This window comes from Poecilia latipinna, unplaced genomic scaffold, assembly GCF_001443285.1.
Source record: "Poecilia latipinna isolate Pla-1442-1.1 unplaced genomic scaffold, P_latipinna-1.0 Scaffold1735, whole genome shotgun sequence".
NCBI classification, from domain to species: domain Eukaryota; kingdom Metazoa; phylum Chordata; class Actinopteri; order Cyprinodontiformes; family Poeciliidae; genus Poecilia; species Poecilia latipinna.
Window position 1 is genome coordinate 114904 of NW_015114351.1, and position 26276 is coordinate 141179.

General features: G+C 39.0%; 1 protein-coding gene across 2 annotated transcripts; it reads right to left on the minus strand.

The window, feature by feature from the left end:
- Positions 1 to 3939: 3939 nt before the first annotated feature.
- LOC106964917 (sodium channel protein type 2 subunit alpha-like) lies at positions 3940 to 26256 on the minus strand. Of its 2 annotated transcripts, XM_015060703.1 has the most exons (18): positions 26056 to 26256; positions 25597 to 25968; positions 24542 to 24671; positions 24193 to 24431; positions 23017 to 23190; positions 22550 to 22906; positions 18219 to 18623; positions 15953 to 16070; positions 14615 to 14769; positions 14350 to 14523; positions 11861 to 11887; positions 9967 to 10089; positions 8714 to 8986; positions 8375 to 8428; positions 8154 to 8291; positions 7066 to 7170; positions 6679 to 6949; positions 3940 to 5878 (listed from the first exon to the last, which is right to left on the minus strand). In XM_015060703.1, exons 2-18 carry the CDS (start codon positions 25657 to 25659, stop codon positions 4644 to 4646), a joined length of 4041 nt encoding a protein of 1346 aa, XP_014916189.1. In that variant the 5' UTR covers positions 25660 to 25968; positions 26056 to 26256; the 3' UTR covers positions 3940 to 4643. The 2 variants fall into 2 exon arrangements, with proteins under 2 accessions (XP_014916189.1, XP_014916190.1); XM_015060704.1 differs by lacking the exon at positions 11861 to 11887.
- Positions 26257 to 26276: the final 20 nt, after the last annotated feature.

Sequence of the window (26276 nt, forward strand, 5' to 3'; positions counted from 1 at the left end):
AAGGTAATTTACTGGTGAAAAATACACAAGTGATTATTCATGGTATTTTATGAACATATTGCAAACATATAACCTCAGACTCTACAAACTATACATAAAGATTTGTATGATAAATATTTGACTGCACAATTGGGTAATAGCTAGTGACATTTACTCTGTTACTTGAGTAATGTTTTGTCAGTACTTATGTACTATTATTTTTCAAGTATTGCTACTCTTACTTGAGTAAAATTCCTAGATACTCAATCCACTGTGAGTAACTTCACTGAATAAAAAACAAACATGTCTTAACCAAAAATTCACTAGACACAGACACACACCTGCAGTTTTTGTTAGAGTTTCATAAGTTTTATTTTGAATGTGATTTTGAAAAAGAAAAAAAATTTCCCTGATTTTGTTATTTTGTAATTATGTTATTTATGTGAATTATTTTTCATTTGAGAGCTTAAAATACTAAAACTTACAAATAACTATATTTTGGTCCATCTGATGATGTAATTGTTAGATATTATGTGAATGATGTTTTGATCAGTTACTTAGTACTTCAGGAGACTTTTTACTAAATAAAATAGCTACTTTTTTTTTTTTTACTTATATTTGAGTAAAAATATGTTAATGTAATGCTACTTTTACTTGAGTACAAGTTTTGGCTACTCTACCCACATCTATGCTGTTACAAAAGGGCTGATCTGTTTTGAAGAGTTACCAGAAAAGGAAACACAGCATCTGGTTAGAAGAATTGCTCCCATATAAAACCTGTCCAATCTTCTCTATCGATGTCATCCTCTCTGTCAACGTCAATTCTTTTGGTGGAGGCAGTGTGATGCTGTGGGGTAGTGTCTTCCTCACTGCTGCTCAAGCCAAAAATGGATTTTTCTCACAGGATTTAACAGGTTAACACATGGGCTATCCAGAGGTTTCATTCATACTGTCAGGAAACAATGTTACAACAAAAGAAATAACGAACCCAAACTCTAATTTCCTCACTTTTTGATTTATGAGAGATAAACCAAAAAGTTGAATGTGTTAAGGTTCACATTCAAATAATTCCTAATAATAAAAAATAAATAAATACTCACAAGCTATCCACTGAACAGTGTCACACATGGCATTTCAAATTAAGCAGCATGAGTAGCAGTTCGCTGAAAGTCATTCGCCTGCTCAGCATGTACACAGTCGATTTGCAAACTCATTACAGTGACATTGCTGTTTCACTGCATGCTGGTGCATTTTGTAATTAGACATAGTGCCTTTCTAATCTTAAAAAAAAATAAAAAATCCCATACAGACGAAGCTTTAATCTCCTCCACATGTACAAACGCTTAAAAAAAAAAAAAAAAAAAAAATCTGATCAATTACCGAGGCACAGTCAGTCAGTTTATGCACAGATCCGAATTAAATTTTGCGTAATCATGAGGACGGCTTGCAAAGAGTACATGTGATTTGTTTATGCATACGATTGCACACGGAGACTGTACGTATAAGTGTGTGTGTGTGAGAGAGAGAGAGAGAAAGGATGGGAGAAAAAGGCAGTCTCTGTGTTTGTGTGTGTGTAATTAAAACAAGTGATTTTTTTTTTAACATACAGATTATCCTCCTACCCCAGCTGGTCAGAGTTGGATTTGACCACCCTGACAACCAGAGAGAGGAAATCTCTTCAGGGCTAAGTCCAAATTGGCAACCTTGTTGAAATGTTCCTTCTTTTTTTTTTTTTTTTAACTAAAAACCTGAGAGCCCTAAAAACTTAAATGTATTTTTTTTATTTTAAATCAGCGGATGAAGTCCTAAAGAGAGAAAAAGGAGAATGAAATAAATGCGACGAGGTCACCTAACCAGCTTCTCCTGCAACATTTACTCACAGGCCGCAGATATAAGAAAAGAGTTTTATTACAACCGATTAAAACAATCCATGAATAACTTCTCATAAATGCGATACAAACAATCATCTTCTCAAGGATAAAATATTGCATACAAAAAAAATGAGCCTAGATTTTTTTATTTATTTATTTATTTTACGTCATCTGATTGTACCTAGCTATGGTCATAATGAACCACTGTTTTTTTTTTAATTTTTTTTATTAGAAACACTTTACAAAAAAAAAAAAAAAAAAAAAAAAGCTAGAAATTAGCCTTAAACCTCTTCACAAGCTTATAAAAATTAGCTTTCAGTGCATTCACTTCACTCCAAAAATCCACCCCCATCTGATCAAATGAAGCAGTCAGAGGAGTGAGCGGGCAACGATCAACATCAGGCACATGAATTAGGGGTTGTCAGCACACGCGACGCTGCCGAACAACAGACACTCGATTTATCGATGTGGTAAATATCACTTAATCCACCCTGTTCTCTGAAGTAAGCATGATGACTACCCAGCAAATCATTTATTTGTATATTTTTGAAGTAAACGATATAACCCAAATATAGAATATTTCTTAAAGTTGAAAACAAAAGGTCAACTGGATATGTCAAATCTGACATTCTAAAAAATAATTTCATTTATTGATAAGCATCCATCTGTTTAGCCTTAACATAAATTATTAAACTTTGCCATGGAACAAATATTTGATTTGATTAAAATGATACCATTAAGTCGACATTAGCAAACTCTAAATATTGGCTGTAATCAGATAATAATACCAGATAATATTTAAAGACTTTTGCCTTTGTACTATATTAAAAACAGCATATTAGAAACAATTTGATCAATCTTCAAGTTACTGTTTGGATTAAAACGATGTGCTTTAAGGTAGATTTGACATTGATGGTGTTGTGTTGTATAGATTAATAAATACTGGCCTTTATTTTCATTTCACAGAAATAGCTCTCTTTGGGGTTTTACAGTAAATTTCTTAATCTGGGACCTGAGTCCAAATTTCATTAACAAAACAAGCAAGGTGGTATAACAATAAAAAAATTTTTTAAAAATCCTCGAATCCTTACACCTCTTCATTCTGTTCCTGCTCCTCTTATAAAACTTTTTTGGACTTTTGATGTTCAGAGTATACATTTGGGTTTTCAAGATGAAGTACAGGCAGCAGCCATAACTTGAAGTCAGATTTGGCCAGGCTGGAGCGACACAACAATCGTCTACAGAGCCGCTCAAAAGTATTCATGCCTCATGAACCGGCCGCAGCCAGATTAATGTATATTTGATCTGGTTTTATGATGTGATTGAGCAACAGAAAGTAGCTCAGGAAAATCAGATCTGTCCTTCTTTTCTGACAGGCGAAGCTAAATGATGTTTGAACGCAGGATGGAAACCTGGTAGATGTGAGGAAGACATGAAGCTGTCATCAGATAAGTCAACAAATGTTAAATTTAAGGATCTGAATGAAAAGAAACGTGGAAACCAACATCTCTTTTCTTTCTCTTTACAATTAGATGCTACATTGTGTTATTCTGTTGCAGAAAAGTCAGAGGTGTAGGTTTAATGCTTTAATTTGTTTTTAGAGTGTTTGAATACTCTTGCACTACAGGCACTGTCTCAGTATGTGGAAGCGGCCATTGGTCTAGACTGGTTTGAAAATGTTGGATATTGTCAACAATGGCTACATAATACATGCAGTTTTCATAACCTGGTCTCAGCTCTGTGGAAAAATTGGTACAAACTATGAGCCAAATCATTTTTCTTGTCATTTTCTTTGTAATTATTTAAAAAAAAGTTTAAAGACCTTTGACTTTTCTTTTTTTCTTTTTTTCTTTTTTTTTTTGCCCAGTTTTTTTGACCAGTTTCTGAATAAATTTAATTCATAAATAAGTAAATTAAACTCGCCATACAAAAATATTTTCAGTAGACTTAAAGGGAGTTCCTAGATAATTTTACAGCTCGTCCCTTTTTATGTAAAATCTTCTGCTCAAAACTAGACCTACATTCTATAGATGCACAGAGACATGAGAAATCTGAGAAAAATGTTCAAAATGCAAATACGAAGTTGATGATTATGCAATTTCTTTTTTTTTTGACAAAGCATTTACGTTTGGTTGATACAAATGTGCTTGAAAGTTTGAACGTTCTACATTTTTGCATTTCACACGAGTCACAGCAACCAAGGAGAAGGCAACCTAACAACAGAGATCTGAACAAAATGGAGAAATGCATCGTAAAGCGCTTTGCATCCCCTTCACCAGCATCATCCCTTTACATTGAAAATGCTCCAATATCGCAGATCTACGAGTGCCAAATGAATGGGAAACTTTAGAGGACTATTAATTAAAGAACTTACTTTTTAATACAATCAACAAAATTACCATCCAGTGTTTTGGTTAAAGTGCAGATAAGTTGAGTATAAAACAATGAGACTGCCTGTAACCTACAAGCACCCTTCATGTAAAAACTGCACATGGAGTGGTTCACTGTTCTGATGTAGTTTGGAATTTAAATGCTGACCTTCATATCACCGTAAGATTGACCAAAAACATCCCTACAACTTTCCCAGAGGCGTTTTGAAAATATTAACTATAGAACCTATTGTCGATGTGAAGGTTACATTTACTCAGGATCGTCTTTCTACTAAAATAGAGGCTGTGAGCTACTGTACTTTAAAAAAATTGCATATATCCTCTGCGTCTTATAAAACCATTTAAAAAAAATCAGTTTAACATGAATTATTGCTCAATCGATTCAATCCGTCTCGATGCAGTCTCAAAGAAATGTTTCCTCGTAGTTTTCGGTCGGGTCCCCGACTTCGGGGCCTCGAGATGCGGTTCTGACTGTAGCAGAGGGGCTTACACCGGCCCCCCAAGTCACGCTGTCGTAAGATGGCGGTGAGGACAGCAGCGAGTCTTCCGCTGTCTGCTCGACTTGTATCGCTATGGGAACGAAGTGCTGTATCATGGACGCTATGAGCCCCTCCGTCTCTGGAGCGTTGTCCACATCCACCGCCGTCTCGTAGTTGATTTGTCTGTAGAGGTAAGACGCCTGCTTCATTTGCCGCCGCACCAGATGCCTCCTGTAGCACCTTTGGATGATGACCGCAGACACCTCCTCCATTTTGCGGCGCAGCGTCGAAGTGATGGGCTCGTGGGAGACCTTAGACGGGTTGGTCATCATGAACTTCTCCTCCATCTGCTGCTTGAGGGTGTCCATGTCACCCGACTCCCCCAGTACGCGTTTTGTGAACGCAAATAGGATGTCCAGGCAGTGGATCTTATCCCCGCTCACCATGGGAAGGTCCATGGAGATCAGTTGGATCTTGTTGGGTTTCGCGATCCGCAGCGGCTCCGACAGCGCGTCGGCAAACCTCTCCAGCATTGAGAACTCTATGAACTGAGTGGCCTCAGAGTCGAACTTCTCCCAGACCTCGTAGAACATTTCAAAGTCATCCTCGCTCAGAGGTTCTGTGCTCTCCTCGGTGGCAACGCTGAAGTTCTCCAGGATGATGGCTATGTACATGTTCACCACGATGAGAAAAGAGATGATGATGTAGCTCACGAAGAAAGCGATGCCCACCGATGGGTTCCCGCAGTTTCCGCGGGCATTGGTGCCGGTGTTGACGAAGTTGATGTCGCACTCCTCCGGGGGGCTGGACATGATGGGGCTCAGGAGGTTGTCCCAGCCTGCTGAGGTGCTGATCTGAAAAAGGCAGATGATGCTGTTCCCGAAGGTCTCAAAGTTGAACATGTCATCAATCCCGTCTTGCTTCTTCACGTAGGCAAAGTTCGCCATGCCAAAGATGGCGTAGATGAACATTACGAGAAAAAGCAGGAGGCCGATGTTGAACAGTGCTGGCATGGACATCATTAAGGCAAACAGTAAAGTCCTTATTCCTTTGGCTGCACGGATAAGTCGAAGTACACGTCCTATCCTGGCCAGTCTGATGACTCGGAACAGCGTTGGAGATACAAAGTACTTCTCAATGATGTCAGCGAGGACAATCCCTGAATTGAGAGGAAAACCAAGTGAGAACAGATCAGATAAATTGTGTGATTTTTTTCCCCAACAATGACTTAATAAGAGACATACAAACATCTGATCTGTGATCAACTAGTCAGAAACTAGTAGTCAGATCTTTTTTAAACACTTGCGTGTTTACTGATCGAACAGGTTGAACTAACCCAACATTATTTGGTGTGGGCGTTGTTGATAACGAAAAGCTGGCTGCATGTATTACAGTAAAGTCTTTCTTTCTCATACTTTGAAAGGCTCAGCCCTATTTTCCAGAGAACAAACTGGACTATAAAGTATATTTCAAAATTTTACAATTAAGATAATGGCCTACTAACTCCACATACACAAAGATTGACAGTTAGTAGCCAACAGTGCTAATTATGCTTATCATGATGAAGGTTAAAAAGATGCTAAGATGCTTTAATCATGTTGTCTTGTTTTAAAACCTTGCTAAACTGTAGAGCTATGCAATGTCAATCTTTGGGAAAAGATTTAATGTATTTGTGTGATGTATCGTGCTTCTACATTTTGAGGTTGGGACAGTTTGGACAAAATTACAGTTTCAGTAACTACAAAAATATTCTTGTTAAGACAGACCTTTTTAATATAACAGAAATTGGAAAAAAAAATATTTGTTGTTAATCAAAAGTAAAGTTGCTATCTGCAGGTCAGAGCCTTATCGAGTTGACCATGGAAAGATATCGCCACACCAAATAACGTCTGTCTACTAAAAGCCTCCACCCTGTTGAAGTTCCCTTCAATACGATGGGCGTAAGAAGATGATCCTTACCAATAATAGAGAGAATGATGACCACAAAGTCAAAAATGTTCCATGCAACAGTGAAGAAGTAACATCGGAGAGCAAAGAGCTTAATCAGGCATTCGGTTGTGAAGATAACGATGAAGACCAGGTTGATGATGTTGAGGACAGACTCCATCCGCTCCGACTGCTCGTCGGTTTCCACCATCATGGTCACCATGTTGACGATGATGAGCATCATGATCATGATGTCGAAGGCTTGCTTGGACACCAGATCGAAGAAGAAGGCTTGGAGGATGTTCTGGAATTTTGGAGAATGCAAACGCTCAGTCCATAAAAACCATAATCTTACATCAGAGGAGCAATTCACAAGTATAAAAAAGGGAGGGGTTGACACTGCGACATGTTCTGTTTTACCGCAGGCCTTGGGATTGGCTTTTGAGGTTTCTTAGATCCCAACTTTTTCATTGCGTTGTAGTACTTCTTTTGTTCCTCAGTCATGAAAATATCCTGTCCACCTAAGTATAAAACCAAAACATCACATTACGAGTACATTCGCCTCATTTTTAAATTCATTTTTAAATTTTTTTATTGATTTATTCATTGTCTGTTAGTAGATATGGAAACTTTTTTCAGGCAGATCCAGAGTTGAGGCAGCTTAGAGTCATGGAAAAGTAGCAGAAGTAACTTGAAGGAACCATTTCCTGTCTTTTCAGTCTCTGACATAGCTGTGGAGGAATCTCGATCTAATGTTTTTCACAACGTTGCCTCGGGTCATGGAGGCTTCCAGGCACAGTGCAGAGCTATCTTAAGGTAGCACCACAGTTTGACTAAGACTTACAACAAAGTCATTGTGTTGTTGAGTTGCTGCTATGCTTTTGATCGTTGCTCTTTTCTTGACCCAGTAGAGGTCAAGCTCTAGCTTTTAAACATATTTAATGAGAGTACAGAAGAGATTTCTCCTTAGAACATCGTTTTCCATTAACTTTTTTTTTGTTTTGAGTGTTCCAATTGAAATCATCGTGTGATTTGACCTTGTAACTAATCTGTGTTGGACTCCTTAGTAAGGCCGCACAATATCTCGGTAATAATAATCACAGTACAAGTGTTTCCATTATTAAAATCTGTCACTAGAATAGATTACAGCACCCAAGAGGCTAAATGTCACAAAGTGTACAGTAAAAAATGAGCGTAATTATTACCAATAGTGTCGCCATCACCTTATTTTCTAAAATCATGCAGTTCTATTTCTGCATTTTTGTTTTTCACTCATAAATGAGCAAGAACTGGTTTGAAAATGGAGAAGTAATCAGCAATTACTTCTCTAAGGCAGGTGCTGATGTCTTCCCACCCTGGCATCGTGCTAGCACACACAACTGGTTGCTACTTTTCTTCAACTGTCCAAAGGAAGCAGCTAAAATGTGCTGAGCTTTGCATGTTTAATTTATGGGTCAAACAAAAACGACTCATCCAAACTCGACAACAGCAGTGCTTTAAATACTTATCTTTCTCTTTTGTTGATTGAAATTGTCAATGATGACCCCGATGAAGAGGTTGAGGGTAAAAAAAGAGCCGAATATGATGAAGATGACAAAGTAGAGGTACATGTAGAGGTTGATTTCTCTGCTGGGTTGCTCCTCCACCTGCAAATGGTTTCATCAGTGAACTGTTTGCTGAGGAAAAATAAAATAATATTCAGACCCTGAACAGAGTGGCAAACACTTACTCCTCTTGAGTCAACGGCAGCATTCATGATTTCCATCCATCCTTTAAACGTTGCCTAGAAACAGAACACATCACTGTATGATCGGAGCAATTTGTTAATCGTTAAATCGTTCATCATCGAAATGTTTGTCTGAGCTGCATTGCTGACAGGACTATTTGAAACCTATAGATAAATCCGTATAAGTTGATCTAAAGCTACATTAGTAGACACCAAGATGTTTAATGTGTTACCGTGTGAGAAACTGTTTTTAAGTGTAACTCCTGGCAGCAATGAACCTAATTAATAAATTTTAACATGAAGGGAAAAAAAACAACATTCTGACAGCAGAGAGAAACTCACCACTTGCAGAAGGGAAAGGTAGCCGAGTCCAACATTGTCGAAGTTGACCTTCACCTTTGTCCAGTAGAACTGCGTGTCGTTCATGGCGAGGCAATCAGACTTATTGTTAACCACCGAGACGCTGTGGATAAAGCCCGTTCTGTTCACGCACTTCCCAAACTTGCCAGCGAACAGGTTGACTCCCATGATGCTGAAGATGAGCCAGAAGATAAGACACACGAGAAGCACGTTCATAATGGAGGGAATGGCTCCGATCAGGGCATTCACCACCACCTGTAGGGTAAAGAGGCGAGAAGAGTTAGTACATATTCATCCAAACTATTTCCTCTCTAGCGCCATACTGGAGCTACTACTTCAGAAAGTAATGTGGAGAACCAACGTGTAGTTTTATCAGAACAGGAATCCAGAGAAACCCCTACAAGTTTATAAATGATGGACTATTTATTCTTCTTAAAACATGGGGAGCCAACATGTAGTTTTATACTTTTACTTTCCTTTCCTATTAGTTTATCCAGAGAAACCCCTACTAGTTTATAAGTTGTGTGCTTCTTTGTTTTTCTCTTGCTTTCTTTTGTTATCTTGTTTGTATTTCCTCTAATTCACGTAAAGCACTTTGAGTTGCCTTGTTGCTGAAAACGTGCTATATAAATAAAATGACCTTACATCCCAGAGTTACTATTTAAATGCGAGATGTGAAGGTATGTTGTCAAGTCAATTCAACTCAATTGGATCCAGTTCAACTCAACTTAACACAACTCATTTACGTTTCACGTAATCTAAGGTGAAATTAAATGCTGACTTATATCACGCAAGCATCATCAATGAGTCAGTGTGAATGCTGATGCTGAGGGCAGGAAGGATCTCTGGTAGCAGTCAGTCTTGCAACAAGTCTGAAGAAGCATCTGACTGAAGCCTGTTGTTGTATGACAGTCTCATGAATGTCATGGCATCACCAATTTTGGCAAACTCTGCTAATCCGCCTCGTTTGCTATCACCACTCCTCTGTAAACCTCTGACTGGCTGACTGTACGGTTAGAAAGCGGAAATATGATCTTTCCCCATGGACCAGATAGTTTGCATTCCTCCTTCTCTCTTCGCTTTTTGCATCCGTGAAGCCTCATAGTTCAGGTTGCATTTCAGCTCTTGAGATTAAACTGAACTTGGTCTGCAGTTGAGGGTAAAAGTCAGTACATTCAACAGCATTTTCTTTGCAAAGGCATCAACAGTGGGAGACATGCACATTAGTCTCTTACCCTCATGCCCTCAAATCTGGACAGTGCTCTGAGAGGCCTCAAGGCCCGGAGGGTTCGCAGTGACTTGATGGCGGAGAAGTCCGAGTATCCCAGTGAATTTGCAACCAGGCTTATCAGAGACACCTAAACACAAACCAAAACCCACAAACCAATTTTACAGACAAAATAATTTTTTTTAAAAGTCAGTATTATGTAAAACCCAATGAAAAGAAGCTGAAAAATCATAAAAACCAAAGGAATATATAACATAAATCAAAGAAGACTTGCCAAAACGTTTATGGAGCCATATTTGGTGTTTTTTTTTTTTTTTTTTTGTGTGTAGCTTTGGGACATTCCACAGTCAGGAAAACACCTATTAAAAATTTGGTTTAGATTTGGTTTGTCTTTTAGTTGTAGCTAATTTAAACTTCCACTCTATTCTATATCCAGAACAGACAAAACAAAATGGTATTCCTCTGTTGAATGGCCCATGGATGGCAGCTATAAATGAAAATGGCATGACAAAAATGACAGACAGAGGAAGCTCATGTCATGACGAAACACAGACAAGTATGCACACATGGCCAAGGGGAGTCCATGCATGCATACTCAGCTATATATGCATATAAATATGGATATATATCAAATAGAGGGAGTTTTATAAAGAACTTCTAAATCTTTGTCAAATTGTTTCCGAATTTGTGTTAAGCTGATCACATCCAGGAATCAAAACCAATTTAAGGCTTAGAGGCACCAATGTCCTGAATTTCTTTATAAAAGTCTATTAAGAGATGTGTTGGGCCAATATATCTAAAGAAGATACTCAGTTGTTATTTTCTGGGCAACTTTGGCTCCAAAAAAGTGTAAGTCAAAAAAAAAAGAAAAAAGAAAGAAAACTGAATAATAAAATTATAATAAAGTGGCATAATTACAGTCAGACCAAAAAATAAATAAATTAAATAAATAAATAAATAAATAAATAAATAAATAAATAAATAAATAAATAAATAAATGTTTTGTTCCACTGTAGTTAAAACACAGCAGGTGTTAATTCAACCGATAAATTTACACAAATGAAAATTACAGTAATAAAAAAGCACAGTGCCTTGCAAAAGTATCCATAACTTTTAAACTTTTCCACATTTTCTTAAATTACAACCACAAACTTCAAGGCTTCAACAGACTAGCGCAATGCAACGCATAACAAACTGGTGGAAGGAAAGTGATACTAATACAACATTTTTTGTACTACTAAACATCTGAAATAAAGCATCACATGCGTTTGGATCTCTGATTTGCATCTGAGTCAATACAGTCACAGCGATTGAATCGCCTTTTGCTGCAGCCACACTGCAGGTGTTTGGGGGGATTTGCGTCTTTTCTGATTAAGGATTTGCTCATTCCTCTTTTCAGAATCACTCAAACTCAATCAGATTGGATGTAAAATGTCTGTGAACGTCAATTTTCAGGTCTCAGCAAAGATGATCAATTGGCTTTAGGCCTAGACTTTGACTGGGCCTTTCTAAGTTTTACATCACAGAGTGATTGCATGTTTTAAACCTTCCATGTGAAACAGCCTCAGACATGAGGTTGCATGTGGCAAAGTTGAAAGAGTATGAATATTGTTGCAAGGTCCTGTTATGATCAGGCACTTTTCATAACTTTATTGTCCTTCACGGCATGAACAAGATCTTCTGTAGATAGTCCTCGGAGCACATGGCGCTGCATTTGCTTTTGATATAAAAGCCAAGCATGTTTTGTTCTCTTCGCATTTCATACCCAATCGATTCGCTTAGAGACAAGACGGAGGCCTTAATATCACAACAAAGCAGCAGATGCAAGTGAAGAAGAAACACACGGGCTGAGTGTGATCCCAGATCCCACACTCACCTTTGACCTGCTAGCTGCAACTTACCCTAACAATAGTGCGGTCTGTGGCGATCTGTGTAACAGCAGGTGAAATCAGAAGAGGTCAAGTCAGGCCTGTGGCTGCACGCCTCGACCACTTTGGATGTGTGCACCACAAAGCCACACTGATTTACAGTAAGTGAAACGTAACCCTTTCATGCATAGTGATCACTACAGTGGACAGCCGTCTAAAAGCCATTTTCTTGTGCGTCTTGTGGATTTTTATGTTATAAATGCACACAGTCCACTGAAGTGGACACTAATGCATCATAAAATACACCATCAACTTCTGGCCATCAGCTGCAAATGCAAGAAATTATTTTTGTTAAATCCAATATGGCTGACAGACAACAAAGCATGCTGACTGACCCGGTCCCTCCTTCTACTGTAGACGACTCTTGTAGGTAAAAAAGAAATTGTGACATCAGATAACCCCTAAAGATCAATACTGCTGATGTATTTTTCAAATAATAACTTTGTATTTGGAGAAAATTATAATTTATCACCGACATAAAATAAAATAAAATAAAAATCTTTTTTTACAACAACATTTTTTTTCCTACCTTCTTTTAATGCCTTAAGAAAATAACAAAAAAATTGGGAAAAAATCCTGACACAAAGGATCATAATTTGTGTCAGTGGAAACTCCACTGCGGTGCTTCTCAAAGTCGGGGCCTCAGAAAGTTGGAGGGAAGTTGAGAAAATAAAAAAGCAAAACTAAAAATGTTTTTAAATCACCACTATTTTAGATTTAAAAATTTTAATGTAATGTCTTTCAATCATTATCCTAAATTATAAGTTAAAATAATTTATTGAAATGTGATTTGCAGTGCTAATCTTTCTGATTGGCTGCCAGTCAAATGTATCGAGCCGCTTTGCTCCTGAAGCTAACTTAGCAAATGAGAAATGGAAAATGTCTGTCAAGCAAAAGATGCAAGTAGCTGTACAGGTCACTGCTGCAAAAACGTCTGTGGAAATTACATCAAATTTGATGTAATACATATAAAATATTACATATTTTCTTATAATCAATAGAATTGTGGTGAAATTTTATTACCAGGAAAATTTTCCACCACAACTCCTGGTCATGCACAAGAAACCTCATATTAGGAGATATGAGGCAGCATTTAAACAAATGTAATGACCAATATATAGTGAATTAAAGCAAGAAAAACATTCTAAAAGTTGATTTTTCTCCACATATTTTGTAGAATTGTCTGTGGACTTGCAAAAGGCGTCTCCAGCTAGAAGCCAACGCCGTTCGTGGGTACATGGCAAAGAAAAGTTTGGTAAGCTGTGCTCTAGTTAGCTTCTTCGGGAACAGAAAAATAGCTAAAGGGTTGGTAAAGACAGGGGTTGAACATTTTATAGACTTAGACTTGTTAGAAATAAACAGTCAAACCCTTTTTCTGATAATACAGTGCACTGCAAAATTATGCATAACCCATGAACCTTTTAACATTATGTCACATTACAACCACAAGCTTCTGTGTGTTAAGCAGAAGCTGATGGATGGATGGATGGATGGATGGATGGATGGATGGATGGATGGATGGATGGATGGATGGATGGATGGTATATCGACACAAATAAGGAAGTAAGTCAATGAAAAGTTTTCAAATTAAAAAGAAGTGTGCAGTGGTGCATTTGCAGACACCCTGTGAACCAGCTGCCTGTCAGACATAAACTAATTTACACAAAGTAAATTTCCACATGCATAAAACAATAAACAAACAATATTATTTAGACCAAGGAACACAGCAAACTGTTAAGTTATGAAAAAGTTTGGTTACAAAATAATATCTCAAGTTTCTAAGCAGCCAAGAGGCCAATTTTACCTCTGGAGGAGCTACAGAGATGCATGACTCAGACATAACTACAAATTTAACTGTTATTGGAAAAGTGGCAAAATAAGAGCCGATCTGATCTGAATCCAGATGGGAATATTTAGAAAGAAAACTGACTCCACAGTGACTAAACTGGAGATACTTTGTTAACCTTAATTCAACCAAAATTTCAGTTTATAGATCTGCAAAGTTGGAAGAAAAATTTTCCCCAAAAGAATCTGCAGATGCAACTGCAGTGAAAGGTTGTTCTACAAGCTATTGACGCAGGATGTGAAAACTGAAAGCATTTGGCTGCAATGAGATTTTTTCGGAGTATAAAGGTAAGGTAAGGAAAATATACATGTCTGCAACACTTTTCTGATTTTCATATGTAAAAAAAAAAAAAAAACGTGAAAATCATGGACTTGTTTCGTACCATCACATGAAATCTCATAGAAATAAATTTATGTTTGTGATTGTAATGTGACAAAAAGAGTTATGAATACTTATGCAACGCACTGAAATGAAGCACCAACCCGACAGAAAATGCAGCTATATTGTAATGAATCATGACTCAACCTGTAATACCAAAGTGTTTAAAAAAACAAAACAGGAACCTTTCATAAAAAGATTAAATAATCACACTAACGATAGCCAGACATTCACTCACGTCCACAATGAGGAAGTCCAGCCAGCACCAGTAGTTGGTGAAATATTTCTTGAAGCCATATGCTATCCACTTGAGGAACATTTCCAGGACGAAGATGTAGGAAAAGACTTTGTCGGCGTACTCCAACATCACTTTAATGACTTTCCTCCTCTCGATGTAGATGTCTTCAAACGCCTGCCGGAAAAGAAGACAACCGGCCAATCAGATCGCTGGAGCATGAAAACATTTCCAGCTGGTGCTAACCGCCGATCAGGACAGACTTTACCAGAGCCCCGCTGCTGAGCAGGATCATGAAGATGATGAAGGTCTCAAACCAGCTGTGTTCTACGATCTGGTAGCAGGTCTTCCTCAGCCTCCACCAGGCTTGGCCCAGGCCACGGCTGGTGTCGATGTCGCAGCACGAACAGTGCCTCAGACACACTGACGCAACATCGAAGACGGAGGTTAGACAAAAGTGGCTTTGAACAAAAATTTTCATTTGACTGATGCAGTGATTTCAAACATATTCAAACGTTCATGTAGCAAGAGGCTACCGTCATCGTTTAGTTCCCCCTCGGGTTTTGTTCAGACTGATAGTTTCCAATTACAACTTGTGGTTGATCTTTTGCTGAACCTGCACAAACACGGCTTAGGCCAAGAGTGTCAAACATAACGTCTGTCTGAATAGGTCAGGGTACCGGCAGGTTTCAGGACATCATACTTAAGACCTTTTAAATGCCACCTTGAATTAATCTTTAAGACCAAAAAAATATAGAAATATAAGGTATGGTTTGGGGCTCCTGCAGTATTACAGCATAGCATAAATTATGACATTTCTGAAGTTTGTTTGTGGCTCTGTGCGTCTTTGTGCATGTTTCTCTCTACAGCCATAGGGTCAAGCTTAAATGTATTTTTTGGATCAGACTGCAGGCTAGAAGTGAGGGAAGTGAGCCAGTGGCGAAAACAAACTGGCAATAAATTTGCACTTACCTATAATAGTCGCAAAAAAGCAGGGTATCTAGCTTTTTTGCTAGCTGGTTTACAACAGTATATTAGTAGCTTGATGGCGGTAGCCTCAACTGCCTCGAGTCACAAAACAAAGTGAAGATGTCCTTGAGTGATTCAAACTTTTGTGTGACAGAAAACTACATAAAAAGTCCTGCCAAGACAAAATTTAAGACCTGTGATCCACGCATTTATGTCCAACTTACATTTTTATGAATTTAAGACTTTTTAAGGCTTTAATTTTAGATGCATAAATTTAAGACTTTCTAAGGACAGGCAGACATCATGCAGATTGTGTATGCTTACTTGCTGCATTGTCTGTATCACAGAAATAGCATTCTTCATCAAGTTGTTTAGCTTTTTTAAGTCCCATTTTTTGATGCTGCTACCCCAACAGGTAATGGCAGAAGAGATGTCCACTATGGACTTACAGAAGATATACAGCAGCTAGCTGCAAACAGTGGAGAACCTAAGCTTCCTAAAGAGCACCGTCTGCTCCGTCCCTTATCTTAGACAGCTTTACTGTTGCATCTCCAGGGCAGGCCGTTCTCCAGGTGAACACCATAATGTTATTTCTAAATATGACAGTTCTTCGGAAAGTTGTATGAAGTTTACTCACAGTATGGGAAGCAATCCTCCGGCTCCATACTGTCATCGTCCAGTTCCGATAGGTCGTCTTCCTCCTCTCCAGGCTTCCTCATGTCCACGGTGCTGCCCTCCGAAAGGCTGATCTTCTCCTGGAGAAGAAGGTTAGCCAAAGTTACCGCACCGTTCTACGCAAAACGGTGCGGAAACCACAGTACCGGGATGCTGTTCAGAGTCAATTTTGATGAGATTTTCCTGTTTAGTAAGGGCAACATATTTCCAATGATTTTTTCAGGAAGGAGGTGCAGACTCAATCCAATAAAAAGGGTACGAAGAAGTTTAATCCAGGAATAATCACAGGACCTAGGGACCAGATTACCAGCATGACAATTTTTTTGGTTTTCTAACAGCGCAGAAACAACAGTGGTGTGACAACATCAAGACAAGCAACAACAATATCTCCAAAACTGAATTACTAACGTGTAAGACGTGTTTGTTTTTTGTTTTTTTTTACAACTAACCAATTACCAGCCGTATTCCTGTCAACGGTGCGTGCGTTTGACGCTCTACACAGGCAGAACTCCTTGTTTTGAACTGTGAGCAGCTGCTGATGCTCTGCTAAGCCGATGGAGGTTTGAAGGAGGGCGGTGTGATGTGGAGCGTAGACAGCAGGCTGTTCGGCTCAGCCTGGCCTCGTCTGGCTCTCCTCAGCTGTGGGAGCTTAATCTGTTCTACAAAGCCCGGCTTCACATCTGGCCCACTCCTGTCCGCCCGCCAGACAGACAGACAGAGAGAGAGGCAGGCAGACAGACAGATAACCTCCACCTCAACACACGCCTCACGCTCCGGATACCGCTTTCCAACACACTTTTAAGCTAGCTGGAAAGCGATGGCGGAATGAGGATGCAGGGCTTAACTTGTTAGATGTTTTTTTTAAAGGAATAAACAAAAACATATAATTACTGTGGGAATTACAGTTTTCTTAATAACTAAACTGTGGCCTGCGAGTCCATTCCACAAAGATGCAGCTTTTTTTTTTATTTGTGCAGCTAAGCTAACTGCTAAAGCTAGCTGGCTCACAGTGCAGAAAACCACACATTGCCCATGTAGCGACAAAACAATCTACAAACCTTTCTTCCAATGTTAGATTTTTGTGATGTAAAAAAAATTTGGTAATGATGAATCATAAAAAAACAAACATTTCCCCTTTAATGTCATTTATCTCCTGTTCAATTCAACTGGAAAACAAATAATTGCACTACTAATTAATAGTCATAGTTGTACTCAAAGTAGTTACAGTTCCGTGCAAACATATTTTTACAAAAAAAAATTAAATTTGTTATGCATTTGTATTCAGCCTCAAGGTTGTTTTTTTAAATCCCTGGTGTGTTTCTTGATCTACATGATTCTGTTTGTTCAAATATTTTTTAAGAAAATTTAAAGATCTTCAAAGAGCTAATTGAGTGACAGCTGAGGGCTATTGGTTCTACTTTAAATTTATTTATTGCATAAAATTGTGATAAAGCACAAAGTTTTTGACAAAACATAAAAAGCTAAAAGAGGATGATTGTACACATCTTTGCGTGTGAGTTCACCAACTTTGCTTTACACCGAGTGGTACACAGCCCTGTTAAAATTCCAGAAAAATTGTTCCACACCTTTAGAAAAAAATTGCTAAAAACAAACAATTCTTAAATGTGCCCATTCTTAAACTAAAGCAGCTTTCCAGGATCTCACCAGAACAATTTTGTACAACGAGACCCTTCTGATCCTTTGTAACCCCTCAGCAAACTATTGATTCAGATAAAAGAAGCAAAATGTGGGAAAATTGGGAAAATACACCAAAGGATATCTGGACTTATTTCAGTTCAGTCACAGTCAGTATAATTTCTGGCAGAAGTGAATGCAAGAAAATGAATTAGGAGAAGCTTCAACTAAGTTTTAGCTTTAAAGCGTGAAGACTAACAATTGTGTGAGGTGACAAAACGCTTGAGTGAAATTTTCTTCGGGTGCTCAGAGTTAAGATGAAAGCGGAGAGGATTCGCAGCAGGTTACAGGTTATGTTGTAGTTTGTTTAGCAGTTTGTAAGCGAGTCAGAAGCAACATTGTCGTAACATTGCAGGAGCCTTGTTGTGCAGAATAATGCAACGCAAAACACAAACAAAATCAAACACAAACAATAGATACTGTTCTATAGAATTCAAGCCAATTAGCAAAGGGAATCAGAGTTTTTTAAGTCCTATTTTCTTGAAAAATTATTTTTAGAACAAAATATAAAATGCCAGAGAATCTGAATTTACCGGCTTGTCCTCATCCTCTGACGACTCTGAATTTTCCTCCTCCAGAAACTCCACATCGGACTCTCCAGGAGCGATGGGAACCACGACGGTAAGGTTGGGGTTGGTCATGTAACTATCCTCTTCAGGCAGGATGTACTTTTCTCCGTAGCTTCCGATTATCCCCCCGTTGCTCTCTATGTGATTTCCGACCATCTGCTCAGCCTGACCGGCCTCTTTGGCCTTCTGCTTTTGACTCCTGAAGCCGTGGCTGAAGAGGTCAACGACGCTCCCGCAGAGCCACGACATGCCGGCGTGGATGCGGCCGATGGCGACTTGGATGTTGTTCAGGTCCCCGTCTTCTTCAGGAGCGGAGAGGTTGTCGGAGCTGAAGGAGCTGAGCAGCAGGGCAAGAAACAGATTCAGCACCTGGGGATGGAAAAACATGTTATTTTATACAAGGGTTAGACAAATTCTGTTAAGAATACAGATTTTCAATTAAAACCCCGTTCAAAAAGCATCGGTGCATCCTGAAGCTTTCCAAATTTGATCACTTTAAATCCGCAAACTTAGAGATATCTTGTGGGATTTTATGTGAAACACGAAGCTACTTACAACATCACTCTGAACAGAACATGACATATGTAAGCCTGTTGCAATAAATTGTGCAATTAATCAATTAATCGCACAGTAAGCAGAAAAACAGAGGTCCTCAAATCAAGGCTAAAAGCCGCTTGTTTAGAACGGCCTTTGATTAGTAGAAACTGAAATATTGATCAACATATTTGATTTTAATTATGGTATCTGACAGAATGTAATGTTTATTGCTTGTTTTATAGTTGATGCAGGTTTTATCCCAGTGTATCATCAGCCTGGCGGGCCACCAGGCTTTACTTGTGCCAGACTTAGCATTTCTTTTTATGTTTTGTAAGTCTTTTTAAAACGTTTTTTTCTGAAGACTTTCTAGTTGGTTTTCAGCTGTTAATCTTCCAATATTTTAATAACACATAATTATCAAGTGATATTTTCAAATTTCCTGTCAACTTTAAAACATTTTTAACTCAAAAACACGACAGACTGCTGGATTAGCGCCCAACCACCGGGCTTAGTGATTTTTCTGAAGGAAACCTTGTGATGTCTGCATGATGTTTTTATGGTGTAAAGCGCTTTGATCTGCCTTGCTGCTGAAATGCGCTACAGAAATAAACTTAACTTGATAAATTAAAATGAGCTCGATAATTTCCATTCTGATGCTTAGTATTTTTTGAAGGACAATTCTGTTTATAATCCACGTTATTCACGGTTTAATTTCCTTTTTTTAATAGTTGTTGGGTTTTATTTTGGATATTTGAAATATCTTCCAGTTCCAGTGACAAGTGTTCCTTATAAAATCAGAGTTTATTGGTTTTGGAGACTTGCCATTACATTATCAATACTTTGCTTGAAAAGCTCTCTCAAAACAACAAATGTTGTCGTTTATCACAATAACTCCCGGGAGAATTTATGGTTCAGGCAGTAGCACATGGCAGTGGCAGCATCATACTGAGGGGAGGCTTTTCTTGAGCAGAGACAGGGAAACTGGCTGTGGTTCATTGAACGATTGAATGGGGAATGAAAACTTGTCAGAAGCTGATAAGTAGAGCAAGAATGGAGTTATTGAGATTAAATCATATTCATATCTTCACTGTGCAATTGTGCTGTAAAAGCACAACGTGAAACAGGCTTTGCACATAAAGGAGTGAGTAAAAATAATACCGGACGTGTCTCACGTATTTGTCAACATCGCTAAATCCTGCTTGGTAGCTCAGGAGGTTATTCAACAATATATGATCACATATGGAATCAGCTGTTTCATCCCCCTTTTAAGTCAAGGCACAAAGGACACGACATAAAAGTAATCTGTCAGCTGGCTTGGTGTGTGTGGGCTGTATGCGCACGCACACACACACACACACACACACGCACACACACAAGAACAGGAAGTGTGTGTGCGTGTGTGTGACACGCACAGTTGGTAAGGATCATCTTTAGCTGCTGAGCCACACAGTTATGGGATGATTTGTGATAAACAGCCTCTTCTCGCCCCCCCAAAGCACCCTGGATTAACCTTTAGATAGTCTGCTTCCTCACGATTATCATCTACAGAAGGTTTCTGTGCAGTGAAATCCAATAAGAGAACAGTTTTAAGTGGATTTTTGACCTAGCATGGCAGCCGACAGGCACTAATGAGATCTGCACGTAAAACAATGCAACAGAAACCGCTACATGCCGACCGGCCGCTCTCTTGCTTTTCCACCAGCTAGAAGAAGCAGTAGCGCGTCTTAAATACAAGTCTGCCTCTTATGTGTGAGGTATTAAGAGTTTAATGTGACTGACTAAGATAAACCCTGATCATTTTTAATAACAGAGAAAAAAAAGACACATAATCCAAGAGTTTTCCATTCCCTACCCAAAATATTTACAGTTTATCCCACAATTATTCACCCCCCTGGCAGATTTGAAGCAATATTTTAATGTTGCCAACATATTTCTTCTGATTGGAAGTAATATTAGTATTTTGTGGAGGCCCAGAAAGAGTCCTGACTTGAATCTGATAGAGAATCAGTGGAAGGAGTTGAAGATTAGGGTGATGACGCAGAGGCTTTCCAACCTCAAAGATTTGGAATTCATAACCAAAGATAAATAATAAAAATGGAAATGGAAACATCTAAAACTTAGTCAACTCTCAAAAGACAGGTTTAGTTGTAAGGTCACTTATTGCAGGGTATAAAAAAATAACATTGGTATTAAAATGTAAAATGTAGGATGCTAGTGAGAGCTCGTAAATTTGATCACATCACACCAACTCTTTACAAGCTTCACTGGCTTCCTGTAACTTATAGGATTCAGTATAAAATTGCACTTATCACCCATCACTGTCTACATGGAGCCTCACCGGATTACCTGAAGGATCTCCTTACTTCACACTCAACTTCTAGACCCCTACGATCCCAATCCAGCAATCTTCTCCATCTTCCTCGATCAAGACTAAGGACTATGGGTGATCGAGCATTTGCTGTGGCTGCTCCTCGTCTTTGGAACTCTCTCCCGGACTATTTGAGAGCCCCGCAATCATTGTCCGATTTTAAAACTGGTTTGAAAACTTTCCTCTTTAGACAAGCCTTCTCCACTTTTATTTGACAGTCTTTTTTTTTATTGTTTTTGATTGTTGATTTTATGTTTTTAGATGAACCATGAAGCCCTTTGAGATTTTTATTAATGAAAAGTGCATTATAAATTAAATTTATTATTATTATTATAATTATTATAATTATAATTATTATTATTATTATTATTAAATAAAAACATTTCTAGTTAGCACTGGGAGAAGGTGGAAGAGATCGATTTTTTCACATATTGTCTGTCTGACACCAAACTGTCACAATATGGTGACAAATTCAACAAACACAAAAATCAGTATTTTTTATAAAACGTACCCGCTGCAGATTTAAGTTATATTTGATGTTTAAACTATTAAAACAATCAGACATAAGTGTTTCTAGAGGTAATCTCAAGTATTTACAGATTTGATCTAATTGTGGCTCCTAACCCGCCCAGGTCCACTGTACATGAAAGTACCATGCTTCCATCAAAGCGCTCTAGTATCACCTGAAATTCATAATCTATGGATGAAAGTCATCTTTCGCTTGAGAACAAACTCTAAAAATGTCTGCCATGGATTACTATCGACACGTCTGAGACGTCAGGATTAAAACCAGGAAATTGTGAGTTGAGAATAAATAAATAGACATTTTTATTTGTGTAATTGAATGTAACTAAATTGACTGAGGTGTTTTGCACCTAAATTGAAGAGTACAGTGTAGTTTTATGGTGAAATAAGGATTTAATGAAAAAAAAAAGGTGCGTCTCTTGGCTTCGTTGCCCTAAACTGATAATGTCAGACATGACGTAGGTGAACAAAATGGTTCAGTATGAAAAATGGACTTTCTTGGGAGTAGGACCCTTGAAACACTGTTTCAAGGAGAATTATCCTTTCTCCGTGCTGAGTTCTTGATGTATGAGGTTGAAGAAGAGTCAGTGAGTTGAATTTCATTACCAAAATACAGCTGGTCCATTTCTCATGCTACCTTTAGGGGCTAGCAGGACAAAATGGCATTAAACAAAACTTTGTCATTCTTTTTGTTAGCCTCTATCTAAGCTAGTGTGTCAGATGCGTTAACTTTAGCTTTGAGGACATTTCCTAACATGTCATTTCCTTTAGTTTTAGCTTTGCAACTAGCTAAAACAGAATTATTTACTCTCAACAGGTGTGAGACTATAGGTCAAAGTGAACAAAGTAATTGTTTGTGACTTACCACCAGGTTCCCTATGACCATGACCAACATGAACACCAGGATGCAGAGAGGCTGGCCGGCCACTTCCATGCAGTCCCACATGGTCTCGATCCACTCGCCGCACAACACCCGGAACACGATCAGGAAGGAGTGGAAGAAGTCCTTCATGTGCCAGCGGGGCAGCTGGCAGTCAAAGGCGATCTTACACACGCAGTCCTGGTAGTTCTTGCCAAACAGCTGCATGCCCACCACGGCGAAGATGAAAACAATGATGGCCAGCACCAGCGTCAGGTTCCCCAGGGCGCCCACAGAGTTCCCAATGATCTTGATGAGAGTGTTGAGAGTAGGCCAGGACTTTGCCAGCTTAAACACTCTTAGCTGATGGATAAAGAACAGATAAACATGTGTTTGTTTGTTTGTTATTATCTATCTGAACAATGCAAAGCGGAACAATGCAACACAATCCGAGAGCGGAAGGTTTCTTGTACCAGTCTGAAAGAGCGCAGGACAGACAGTCCCTCCACTGTGGAAAGGCCCAGCTCCATCAGACTGAGGCAGACGATGACGCCGTCGAAGATGTTCCAGCCCTGCTGGAAGTAGTAATATGGGTCCAGGGCAACGAGCTTCAACACCATCTCAGCTGTAAAGATCCCTGTGAAAACCTGGAAAGAATTTGCTCTATATTATATCAGCATTATAGTTCTTTAAAATACACAGAGGACATTGTTGGATTAGAAACCCTTTAATTCGTATCTACCTCTAAAAATACAACAGTTTCCTCATCAATTACTGCAAAATGTCTACTTTTTAGGCTTTAAGGCCCAATCAATCGTGCAATTTTAAAACGTTGCAACCCAAGAATTGCATACAATGAAAAAAAAGGGTTAAGTTACTGCCCTGAACAAAATAAACAGGAAAGGAACAGTTCTAAATTTCTAAAGTTATGAGGATCAATAACCCAGACCTCCATTTCCTGTGTAAACAAACATTGGCTTGTGTGTGCTCCATCCAAAAATAAAGACGTTTTAAAGTTTATAAAATAGCCAACTGTGACGTTAACAATGCTTGAGTCGTTTTAACAAATGATGGATGTTAGTCCCTCATTGATTATCCTTTGGCTTGTGTTTCTGGGTGTTGTGTAATACAAGTAATAAAATGGTTCTCAAGGTCACTTTTATCGTAATCACAATATTGCCACAAAATATCCTGATAAAACTCTTAATTTTACAGTAAAAAAAAAACACTGTGAAATTCTGGCAACCACAAAATACCTACTTTTACCTAAGTAGGTATTAGGTAAAATACTTACTTTACTTTACTGTAAAGTAGAGTCTTTTTTTTACAGTGGACATCACCCACCCCTACTTGAGGGGATAATAATAGTGTTATTAACTTTTACTATACAAATACACTAAATCTGCCCACCATTTCCTGATGAAACATTGCTTCTCACAAGGCAAATGTCTCAACAACAGGACCTTGGACCCATCATCCTAGAAGCTAAAAAAAACCCCATCCTTCTCGTCAATTGTTGAAATACAATATCAGTTTTGAAAACCATTTTCCTCTTCAGCCGGCTCGTATCTGCTAACCTGACAGCACTTGAGGGAAAGTGGGCTGAATGCAGGAAATGTTCCAGCTCCTATCACTGAAGAGTCTCTTACCAGGTTGCCCACTGACAGCATGGTGTTGAACTCATCAGTCATGGGGTAATGCTCCAGAGCCATGAACAGGGTGTTCAGCACAATGCATATGGTGATCCCCAGGTCCAGGAAAGGATCCATCACCATGAACTTCACACACTCCTTTAACTTCAGCCACCAGGGGCAGCAGTCCCATATCAAATACTTCTTGGCGAAGGCGTACCAGCAAGGGGGGCACTTCTGCCTTGATTCCTCCAGCTCTGCAAGAGAAACCCGAATCAGGTGGAAAAGTAAAAAAAATAAATAAATAATAATAATAATTTTTTCAATTAGTTTCCTGGATATTATTGGAGGAGTGAAATGGACCCACCATCCATGGCGTCGCTGAAGAAGCTGAAGGAGCTGTGAGTTCGTTTCCTGCGCACAGAGCAGCGCTCCGTGACGCTGGGCGAAGGCTGCAGCAGAGGCCTGGGGGCCGGATCCACTCCGCTGCATGGCTTCTGGCAGACAAGGAATAAATAAATGTCCTCCAATATATTGCTTTGGTCGATACTTGTTTTCTTTTAGGGCTCTAGCTAACAACTGATTTCATAATTGATTTTTCTCCTAATTATCCAACTGAATAATCGGATAAAAAACTGGCACATTTTGCAGATTTTTTTAATTAACCTCTTATGACTTTTTTAATGCGATGCTAAAATACATTAAAAGATGCAAATAAATCATAAAATTTCTTTTTAAATAAAAAAATAAACTTTTTTTGCTTAAAATGCAATACAATAGGATTCATTTGGTGAATTTGAACCAGGTGAAGCTAAAACTTGAAGAGTTTTGGGTACAATATATTTACAGATTCAGGTGTTTTTATCTTAATTATAAAATGTATATATATTTTGCAGTTATTCTTCCAAATAAGTTGTTGATTCAGAAGATAACCTTTTGTGGAGTCTGTGTACTCCAGCTAACAATTCAGGGTTTCCCCCAGTGTATTGTAAGCCTGGCGGGCCACCAGGCTTTACTTGTGCCCCCCTCCAGGCTAAGCATTGCTTATTTATTTAAGTCTTTTTAAAATGTTTGCATTTTTTAAGATTCTATAGTTGGTGTTTCAGGTATTAGTCTTCCAATCTTTCAATAATACATAACTATAAAGTGATATTTTCAAATTTCCTGTCAACTTTAAACATTTTTTAACTCAAAAATTCAACAGGTCGCTGGATGAATGACCACCATAGCGCCCAACCACCGGGCTTAGCAGGTTTTCTGGGGGAAACCTTGCAATTAATCAATTTCTAATCAGCCAAGTTGATGATTAGTCCAATAATCAATTAATCTTCATTCACCGTAATTAAGGTGATTAACCGTTTTAGCCTTATTTTCTCCCATTTAATGCGAAACACCTGGGTATTTTGTCTGTTCTGTTCTTACTGTTTCTTCCTTCAACTTCTCCATGCTGTGAGTCGGCACGCAGGTCGGGGTGAGCAGACCCATGGCGGCGATGCCGTTCTGGTCCAGCAAGACGTTGAGTCGTCCGTTGATGTTGAGGCTGGGGGTCAACACCTGGGAGCAGTGGCTTCTGACGCTGCCCGTCCTCTTCTTCCAGGGCGTTACGGTTGAACTGGCGCGACTCCTGAAGACGTCCCCGTGGACGCTGTACTCGTCGTCCGCGAAGTCAGCCTCCGAGTTGTTGCGAGGGCGGAAGGAGCTGAAGATGCTGTTCTGGCTGGCTCTCCTGGTGCTGAGGGGGTGAGAGGAGAGCGTGGCCAGCAGAGGGTGGACTGGCAGAGGGGACAGAGGAGGCTACAGAGAGAGAAAGACAAACGGGAGGAAGTCATTAGCTAATGTAGGGTACAACCTCAACAACTGGGTGAAACTTGTTTGTTGTACCACAATTTCATCCACTGGCTCCAGCCTCTCCTCAGCAGCTTCAGCTGCTGTCTCTTCTGAAAGAGTCCTGTGAGATCTTCTTCTTCTACTGCGGCGAATACTTCCTGCTTTCAGACAGAACGGCGATAACTCCGGCGACACAATGGAGTCTGTCTCCTGTGCTTGTCTTTTGGCTGCCAACTTCAAACAGACAGAAATTATGCGACAGAGTAATTTATAAT